At 38.3% G+C, this 10284-nt stretch overlaps 1 protein-coding gene across 4 annotated transcripts; it reads right to left on the bottom strand.

Moving 5' to 3' along the window:
• Positions 1 to 732: 732 nt before the first annotated feature.
• On the bottom strand, positions 733 to 8843 carry LOC113063809 (splicing regulator RBM11-like). Of its 4 annotated transcripts, XM_026234144.1 has the most exons (7): positions 8571 to 8843; positions 4408 to 6375; positions 3918 to 4074; positions 3777 to 3840; positions 2706 to 2802; positions 1334 to 1465; positions 733 to 1245 (listed from the first exon to the last, which is right to left on the bottom strand). In XM_026234144.1, the coding sequence occupies exons 2-7, from the start codon at positions 4462 to 4464 to the stop codon at positions 1147 to 1149; spliced, it is 606 nt and encodes a 201-aa protein (XP_026089929.1). In that variant the 5' UTR covers positions 4465 to 6375; positions 8571 to 8843; the 3' UTR covers positions 733 to 1146. The 4 variants fall into 4 exon arrangements, with proteins under 4 accessions (XP_026089929.1, XP_026089930.1, XP_026089928.1 ...); XM_026234145.1 differs by lacking the exon at positions 4408 to 6375 and having other exon boundaries at positions 745 to 1245; positions 1362 to 1465; positions 8571 to 8833; XM_026234142.1 differs by lacking the exon at positions 4408 to 6375 and having other exon boundaries at positions 754 to 1245; positions 8571 to 8831.
• Positions 8844 to 10284: the final 1441 nt, after the last annotated feature.

Below are 10284 nucleotides of genomic sequence, written 5' to 3'. Positions count from 1 at the left end.
TATCCCTTTAAAGGAATCTTTCTTGATTGCAAGCCTAGAGCTCTTCCCCGGGCCAAGGCCCTTACAGTTAAGTCAGGTATGTAGCCTAGGCCTAACATCCCAGGAGTAACTCCCATGGAAATGGTAGACTTGGTACTTAGTGCTCAACCCCTAGAGGATGCAATTTGAAGTTCCCTTGAAAGGGAGTGTCTCAGGATACAAATCGAACCATATCGAGACACTGCATCCTCTAGTTTCCTACCATGCTTTACACGCAAGCTTCAGGCATAGAAGTGAATGACGTGTTCTCATGGCACCGGTAGTGACATCACGGGCTGTCACCGGCCAACATGTTTGTGTTTTTTCATTATATGCTTCAGACACGGCTCATGACGAGGCATTCCCCATAGCGACCCCTAGAGGACACAGTGTCTCATTCCCTACTCTGGGAGCCATGGTTACATTTGTAACCTGAGATGATTTTTTTGTTTAAAAATACAGTAAAAACCGCAAAATATTATTATAATGTAAAACAGCTGTTTCGGTGAAAATATCCGTGATGTGCAGCTGTATTTTTTAGCATCATTACTCCAGCGTTCAGTGTCATATAATCTTTAGAAATCATTCAAATCAAAACGATGATTTGCTGCTCAACAAACAGTTCTGATTGTTGTCAGTGTTGAAAACAGTTGTGCTGCACAATATTGGTGTGGAAATCTATGAATAGAAAGTTCAGCATTTATTTGAAATATGTTCAATGTTTTTATACCACAGCACTAACTGAAATAGTCTTGTACTTGGTGAATTCCTTTTGTTAAGTCTAAAGTCTGAGGTTAATAGTTATTGCATCTTATCATACTTATTACAATTCAAGAGAGGGAAGGGCTTTGGCTGATGGCTATTCCAGGAAAAATAAGAGTGAACGATGTTATAAATTATCATCCAACATAAATGTGACATTTTGTGTGACATTGAGCTTTTATACTTCTATAAAAATGTCATTGGAGATGATAAATGCATCAATCAATCATTAAGTTATTAAAGTTCTAATCATTGAGCAGATTCTGTGCAAGACGTTTCAGATGATGGGACTTGTGCTTCAAAACTTCCAGAGACAATAGGGTGCATTCAGATGGCTTTATTAGAGCATGCACAGATCTGACTGGTTTAGAGCTTGCAGTCTGAATCAGAGCTGATAAAAGCGCTCACAGGAACAGATGGTGTCAGGATGCTCATACAGCGCTCTCCGTACAGCACCTTCTGAAACTGAAACACGTATCCAGAGCTTATATTCAGTAAAATTAGTAAGGATTGCATGAGGTGTTTTTCCTCAATATTTATTCTCTACACTTACATTACAAGCCATTGCGCTGCTGGCTGACCTGTGGAGAGATGTCCCAGATGAGTGACCAGAGCTATGCCACAGCTGGAGCGGAGGAAAGAACCACACAGCTGGAGGACACACCTGCAGACGTCTGCTGTACACCTGACCACACACACACAGACACACATACTTATTATGCAGGACAATAAAGATTATTACGGAAGTTCTAAGCGGCCATGCATTATAATTTGCATCTGATGGACTATGCAGGCACTCTTATTGTAGCATATATTTCAGCAAATTTTGCTTCGCCTAGGTAATAACGTCTACAATACTGTATATAGATAAAGGCTGATCAATCACTGTTGATTTTTCCAGAGACAGTACAACGAACGTTTTGTTTTTGTAATTAACATGTTTAAATGGCAACACTGCGCCATTAGAGCTGCTTGGATTAAACTCACTTTTAATTTTCCCTTTATTTTAAATAAAATTATATATAATTTGTAATTTGTAGTAGTCATTATGTGTGTGTTACAAGCTTCCGTTTGAAAAGAGCATCCATGTGTACGTGTAGTGTATGTGTGTGTGTGTGTGTGTGTGTGTGTGTGTGTGTGTGTAGAAAAAAACGATTACAACATTATAGAACAAAACTGAATTAAATTAGCCTATGAATTTTACATATACATCACATTTCTCATCAATATGGTTAACAATAAAGATTAGTAATAAGGAAAAGAAGCACATCAGCCTACGTCGTTAAATCCCGCCCTGCAGTAGATAAACAGAACACCTCCGCTTATTAATCATGTGCCTTAAAGAAGCACAAATAAAGATACAGGTGCAAACAGAATACAGTGACGTCAGCCTTGGTTTTTATAAGCAGTTATTTTATGACACAGAACGCTTGGTGAAACTCATGCATTTAGCAGGAACTTAATACACAAAATAACCATATTGATTCAAGCATTTAACATTTATGAATTAATTAAATGTCAGTAATGAGCAAGACTGCACAAATTATGGCTAACACGAGGAAGGTGATACGGTAAAGTGGATAGTATACAACACACCATCAGTTATATTCAGGTCTATAGTGCCACCTGCTGGCGCAGTTTTGTAACTTCTTAGAGAAAATTAAGTCATTATAACGAGAAAACGAACTTCGTTATGTCGAGATAACAAGAAAATTAAGTCGTTATAACGAGAAAACGAACTTCGTTATGTCGAGATAAGAAAATTAAGTCGTTATAACGAGAAAACAAGAAGAAAAAAAATTATAATGCATGGCTGTTTAGAACTTCCGTAGTTTATATATATTATATATATATATATTATTTTATATACATTAATATTTTTATTTATTGTTATTATTATTCTATTTTCTCCCTGAGTATTTTACCATGTCACTCCAGCTGTATGCTTCATTAGATTGGATCTCCACACTTTGACTGCGATTTAAATTCAAAACCACATCATCCCGTTGTACAGCATCTGCACTGTAGGAGAAATAATGACAGGAAATAACAGAGTGTGCGAGATCAAAATAAATATCACTTAAAAAATAAAAACAATGAAAACATGACACATGACATTACAACAAGCTAAATGTCTATTCTTACAAAAATAATACCATTCAAAAGTTTGGGGCCGGTTTCTGAAAGAAGTCTCTTCTGTTCAACAAGGCTGCATTTATTTGATAAAAAATACAGTAATTTAAAAAATATATATATTATTATGATCTAAAACAGCTGTTTTCTATGTGAATATCTGTGATGCACAGCTGTACTTTCAGCATAATTTCTCCAGTCTTCAGTGTCACATGATCTTCAGAAATAATTCTAATATGATGATTTGCTGCTCAAGAAACATTTCTGAACATTATTATCAATGTTGAAAACAGCTGTGCTACACAAAATCTGTGTGGAAAGCTTGATACATTAGATTTTTCAGGATCCGCAGATGCATAAAGTTTAAAAGAACAGCATTCATTTAAAACCAAAATCTGTTGTACCAATTTAAACTGTGGTAAATGTAACCTACTTAATAAAAGTATTAATTCCTTTTAAAACTAAATCTCACTGAGCCCAAGCCTCTGATCAGTAGTGCGTGTATGAATATAAACTGAATCTGATTTACAGGAAGTGTTAGGGATAAAATCCTCATTAAACAATCCACATCAAGGGAAGACTGGCCCAAATCATGTTTTCTGTTCTAAGTAGTCTGAAATATTATAATTTGTATGTGCCATATACTGAAGTGTTAATTTGTTCATGCTTGGAGCAAATATTTCCCACAAAGCTATATATTTTTTTTTATATCCGAGTATAAGCATATGAACATACTACACACTCAGCAATGAAGTACATCCTTCCAGTCTGTAGTTAGGGTTTACAAATGATCACTAGAATCACCATCATGTCAAACCCAGCCATGAACAGAAGCTTCTGAGTGTTTTTGTAATGGGACACACCTGTCTGCTATTAGTCCTTTCCCCGTGTGGTATGAAAACACCTCGTTTCTATGATAAAGTCCATCTAAAATAGCACAGCACAAGCGTTCTGTCATCGTGGATGTTCAAGATATCGGTCAACAGGTTTCAGAAGTTACCCACCGGTTTTACGCTGTAACTTGATCGGCTGCCCATAGAGCCAGATTCCATTGAGAAGTTCGACTGCGTAGGGAACAGCTTCAGCGTGCTTATAATAAACACATCCATACGGAGCCTGCTGTCCATCTCTGAAGATACACACCTCGTCCACCGGCCCGGCCTGAAAACATGGGTTTGAGAAGAGGAGCACACATTTCCCATTTCAACAGCAACAAATACAAATCAATAAATAGTAATAAATAAACACATATTATATACATACACACACACATTAACATTTTAATAATAATTACTAAACAAATAAATTACCTTTACATATAAATGACACTACATAATGAAAAATATTCAAATCATTAATAAGAATAATAATAATAATGTCTAAATAAATATATAACCATTAAAATAGTGAAAAATATATAAAACATTGATGAAACTACTACTAATGATAATAATAAACTATAATTATAATAACAAATTCCACCTCAATAATCACCTGCACCTGGTTCCAATCACTCCCGATCTCAATCGCCGGAGTTCTGATCACCTGCATCTACACCCTGCAATCACCCTCAACTATAAAGCCCTCATCATGCCAGTACTCCGGCGTTTGGTCTACCGTCCACACTGCTGAACAGTTGCCAGACTCCTCTCTACTAAACTTGTGTTTTCTCTGCCCTCAGATATCTTGACCTTACTCCTGTGTATTCCCCTTCATTGCCTCCCCTTGCTACTATACCTGGACTCTGAGCATTCTCCCTCAGTGACTTTATATTCCCCTGTTTCATTACTTGTCTATTCTGTTTAATAAATATCCCATCTTGTTCCTAACTCTCTGTCGCCACGCTGGTTTGTGACAGAAGACTGGACCTTCAATAGACAATTCTATGGATCCCCAGTCTCCCACTCCTTCAGGAGCGGGGTAACCTTCTCCGTGTCACGCTAGCGTCAACATCCAATCCTCAACCTGCTTTCGCCAGTCCCATGGCATGTTCACTACTGTCTGGGTGTGTCCAGTGTTATAAATAACTCTTACAAAGCTTTCACTAATCAGTTGAAGTCCGTATTTGATTCCGCTACTGGTGAGATCTCAGTCACAGATCAACTGCTGGGGTTGCGTCGGGGAGAGACATCTACAAGTGAGTACACCTTTCAATTTTGGAGTCTGGCGGCAGATGGAATGAGGCAGCTCTCATGAGGGCCGATCGTCAAGGTCTCAAATGGATTCCACAGGACTGGAGAACTTCATGTTGAAAGCCAACCAAATTTCACAACACCTAGCTCCCTGCCAAACCAAAGAAGCCATTAACCAATCTGGCTGTCCTGCCAGATGCCCTCCAGTACTTGAGCCCATGAATATGGAGTCTACCAAACTATCTGCAAATTAACGCAATCGCAGGCTTGTGGAGGGACACTGTCAGGTTACTCCTCGCTCATAGTGAGCCCTAAGACAAATCTGGCTCCAGCGATGCCATCGGATTATGTGGCGTTCCAGGATGATGTCAGAAAGCAGGCAGCCACCCATTTACCCCTCATAGGAAATGGGACCGTGCCATCGACCTGCTGCCTGAAGCTAAACTCCCCAAGGGTAGAGTGTACCCGTTGTCCATCCCGGAGTGCAAGGCTATGGAGGAATACATCCAGGAGGCTCTTTATCAGGGATTCATCCAGCAATCTAGCTCACCTGCTGCCTCAAGCTTCTTTGTGAGAAAGAAGGACGGGGGCTTGCAGCCCTGCATAGACTACAGAGCTCTGAACTCCCAGACGGTCAAACCCCTGGTCCCTGCCACCCTTGAGGAACTGTGTGGAGCCCACATCTTCTCGAAGCTAGACCTGCGGAGCGTCTATAACCTCACTGGTATTTGAAAAGGTGACAAGTGGAAGACTGCCTTCATTACCCCTTCTCTCCTGCCACTGCAGGTACCCCGGAAGCAGAGGAACCCCCTCCTCAGGAGATCCTCGACCAGCCATCAATATACAAAGTCAAGGACATTCTGGACTCGCGGCGAAGGGGTGACCGGCTCGAGTACCTGGTCGACTGGGAGGGGTATGGACCAGAGGAGCGTTCCTGGGTGGCCCGGGACAACATCCTGAATCCCATACTACTGAAGGAATTCCATCGAGTCCATCCAAAGCGTCCCTGCATCCAGAGAGGCTGAGGTCGCCCTCATAGTCACATCATGGCATCAGGAGATTCACCATCACAGCCACCTCAATCATCACCTGCACCTGGTCCCAATCACTCCCGATCTCAATCGCCGGAGATCACCTGGACCCAACCCTCACCCACAACTATAAAACCTCATCATGCCAGTGCTCCAGTGTCCGATCTACCACTCACACTGCTGAACAGTTGCCAGACTCCTCTCTACTTAACTTGTGTTTTCTCTGCATTCAGATATCCCGACCTTCCTTCAGTGAATTCTCCTTCGTTGTCTCCCCTTGCTACTATACCTGGACAGCGCTGGGGAGTAACGAAATACATGTAACGGCATTACGTATTTAAAATACAAAATGAGTAACTGTATTTCATTATAATTACATTTTAAATGAGGTGTAAACAGATTACAGATACATTTGAAAATTATTTTAGATTACCAGTGATTATTTCTATTTTGATGGAATTTATTAATTAAATATTTAAGTAAACAGTTTGGGGATTTCAACCAATACAGCGACTGATCCTCTGTTGAAACAAAAAAAAAAACTGCGTGCATAGCTCTATCAGAGAGGCTGTTCATTAAGCAACTCCTAGGGAGCGTGCATACATGCTCATCATCATGACACATACATTCTGCTAGAATTCACTTTTTGCATTCAGTTAACAGACTGATTCATCTTTCCCGTATCCTTGCTTCTGAATGAACAATTATCTCAGAATAATTGACTCTGCAAGTACTCTCATAAACAGTCGGTTATGTCTTAAATTAACTTATACAGTGGAGAAAGAAATCTCCTGTGCATTATTATACTGGATCCGTGCACTTGGTCTTAAAGGGGCAGCAGCCTTTAAATAACTGGTGTTCCATTAGTGGCACCTGCTGTCAGAGAGTAACATTTGTCTCATTCACAAAAGTAAAATCAGACCATTTTGTTTTTGCTTCAAATTTTTTTTAAATTATACAATCCAAATAACATGTATTTAGCATCTTTTTTTGGATAGTAATTCAAATGGTTTCCTCTGATTTAAAACCGAGCACAGATTAAAAAAAATTATGTAAATATTTATTTTAGTTAGGACACATTTTAATTTATGTCATTTATGTCTTAAATCTTTTTGTAAAAAAATAAATAAATATATAAATAAATTGTAAGAAAATTGTATGGTGTAATCCGGATTTGCTTTGAAGCTTGGAATGCAGCTTGAAACAGGATGGAATCCGATTAATTGTTTTCAAATTGAATTCATATTAATTGGAAGATTTAAATGACTTAAAATTTTTTGTTGTTGTTCCTAAAAATTCTGTGGAAAATTGATGTTCTTAAAAATAAAATGTAAAGACAACAAATCTTATAGCTGGTAGATGTCGGAAAGTATAAAAACAAGACATCAAGTTAATATGTTCTTTTGTGTTTCATAGCTTAAGTATTTCTAAGTATTCTAAGGTATTTAAGTTATTAAACCTGAATAATTTAAATATGTAACTGATTGCTTTTTAAAGCTTGTATTTTGTAATCTGTAGTGAAATACATTTTAAAAGTAACCTCCCCAGCCCTGTACCTGAATTATGTGCATTCTCCCTCATTGATTTTATATTCCATTACAGTTTCATTACTCATCTATTCGGTTTAATAAATATCCCAGCTTGTTTCTAACTCCATCACAATTTAAATAACAACAATAATAAAAATAATAACTAAACAAAAGATAATTACAACAATTATAAACTAAAAATAAAACATTACTGCTACCAATAAAAATAAACAATAATAAATGACATTCAAAGAAACAGTGGAGTAAATGTTATTGTATTAAAGAGTGTTCGTTAGTGAGTTTTTAATGAGCCGAGAGATCACAGGAAATCTGTTTGTGTCTGTGAGCAAGACAGAAATGTTATTTTAGTTTCTTAGAAATCCTGGCTGTTCAGAAACACATCTGGAGGACAGATAGTCGGGAACATTAAATAGACATATGCTGAATATGCATTATGATGAGATGAGATCAAAGCAAGATATAAATGTTGAGTTTGAGTGTTTCCTCGTTGTTGCAATCTACAGCCAGCCCTGAATGATCTGATGACTGCAGAGCTCTTCCTGCAGGAAAATACATATTCAAGACTTTTGTCTCCTACCTTTACTGAAACAGAAACTTGCCACGAAACAAACAGATACATAAATACAACAAACAAACTTTATAGTTTTACAGGAGACAAAAGTATTCAACGCTGCTTATTAAAAGTTTGATTCAGGTTTAGGTCAATTTGTTCCATCAAAACCCACAAAGCTTGTCTAATTTAACAATTCAAAAATCATGATTAGTTCCTCGGCCTGATGCTGTAAACTCCAGTAGATGAGCCAAAGACATATGGGCTGCAAAAATAGATTTGTCAGGAAAACCAGACACTGCACATCAATAATCACTGGAAGAGTCTCTGAACAGGTGAATGATGATGATGATGATGACGATGATGATGATGATGATGATGATGATGAGCTCACCTGCAGGAACAGCTCGAACAGAATCTCCTCTGTCACACAGCTGTGGATGTTCCCCACGAGGATCGTCTTGAGATCTCTGTCTCTATCAAACATGCTCTGAAGCGACTGAAAGGCTGTGGAACGGAAGCGCTGGGACATTTTTCCCGGTTTATAAGTGCGCTTTTGGTTTGTCGTGATGAAGAGGATTGCGACAGCGCAGTGCTGCAGTCAGCCACCAGAGGGCGACAGAACACGCGTCATTCCTCCCGCTCACAAGTGCTGTTGCTGTTGGAAGCCACTTTTCACTCAGATAATCACGTGCATGGAGTGCCGTCGTCCATTTGAAAATATCACCTGTGTGGAGTGACGTCATCCATTAAAAAAACAAATCACCTGTGTGTAGTGTCGTCATCCACTAAAAAAAATCACCTCTGTGGAGTGACATCACTTTCAAAAATAAGCAAACCATTGCTATTTTGTATCTTTACATTAAGTAGCAATCTAAATCTTAGCAAGTTTAAATATTTTCACATTTTATTTACAAAATAACAAATCACATTCGAGAACCAGTATCTTTGATCATTTTCACAAAATGTGACGGCCCCCGGAAAGTTGTGTTGTATGAGTATCTGAATGTGCAATATATCAAAAAGATCAGAGCTTCTGCTTTAAAAAAAAAAGTTTTAATCTAGCTTCATGCATTCATTTATCAACAGTTGAATGTGGGCAAGTTTTATAAAAATTAGTTTGTTTCTGCTGATTCACTCTTTTGATCTGTAGATTCAGGACTCCTTTTGGATAATTTGGTCAATGGCAGAAAAGAGTTAATGTATAAAGTCTGCCCAATAACAGAGTGGTGGATATTATTCAATGGGAGCTTGCAGCATTTTTTCTTTTTTGTTTGTTTATTTGTAAATTAAAAGGACAAAATGGCTTGAAATGACTTGAAACCCTGTTTTCCCGTAAGGCTGACTCTGGCATGTGGTGGAGTGGCTATGAACTCTGTGGACGATCTCACGGCTGAGTGTTTGGGACACGCGGGGCTCGTCTACGAACACACACTGGTGAGGACTGGGCTTTTATTCTGGAGGGCACTGAACTCACAAACTCTCAGAAAATCAGTGCATTGTCCTTTATCTGGCCTTGTTATAATAGGGAGAGGAGAAAAACACATTAATTGAGAATTGTGATAACCTTAGAAAGAAAGACTCAGAAGGTGAAGATGAAATTCAAAAGTATTTATTTACAAAACCAATTGTGTTATTTCCTAGTAAGGAGACATATGTGTAGATCAGTTCCCGACTGGGCCGATATCTATAGGGAATTGTGAAGCAGTAAACATAAAAAATGACTTTAGTGATCTCATCATTCAAGGGCTACAAATGGAAGAAAACAGGAAAGTCAAAAAACAAGCGAAAGGGGAAAACCATTGCAGAGCAAGGAAGAAACCTGGAACATCAACACCATATGGACTTCAAAATGAGAACTGTGATAAAATTGATGTGGGAACAGGAAACTTTGAGTAAAAGAACAATGATGCCAATAAAAGAGTTGGCTGACTACAGCTAAGAGCTGCAAATGATGACAGATCCAGATTTAGAGTCATTGCAAAGACTCCAGTTAAAAAAATATAAAAGTTTTGAATGTATGTTTTTGCTTACCCCTATTATACCCCCTTAGCTATAGGTGATATTTTTGTGATATGGAGTTGTTATATGGTATGCTGTGCAGAAGA

The sequence above is a fragment of the Carassius auratus genome, chromosome 46 (assembly GCF_003368295.1).
Source record: "Carassius auratus strain Wakin chromosome 46, ASM336829v1, whole genome shotgun sequence".
Taxonomy (NCBI): domain Eukaryota; kingdom Metazoa; phylum Chordata; class Actinopteri; order Cypriniformes; family Cyprinidae; genus Carassius; species Carassius auratus.
Note: the sequence above shows the minus strand (reverse complement) of the source record. Positions and strands in the feature narration are given on the sequence as shown.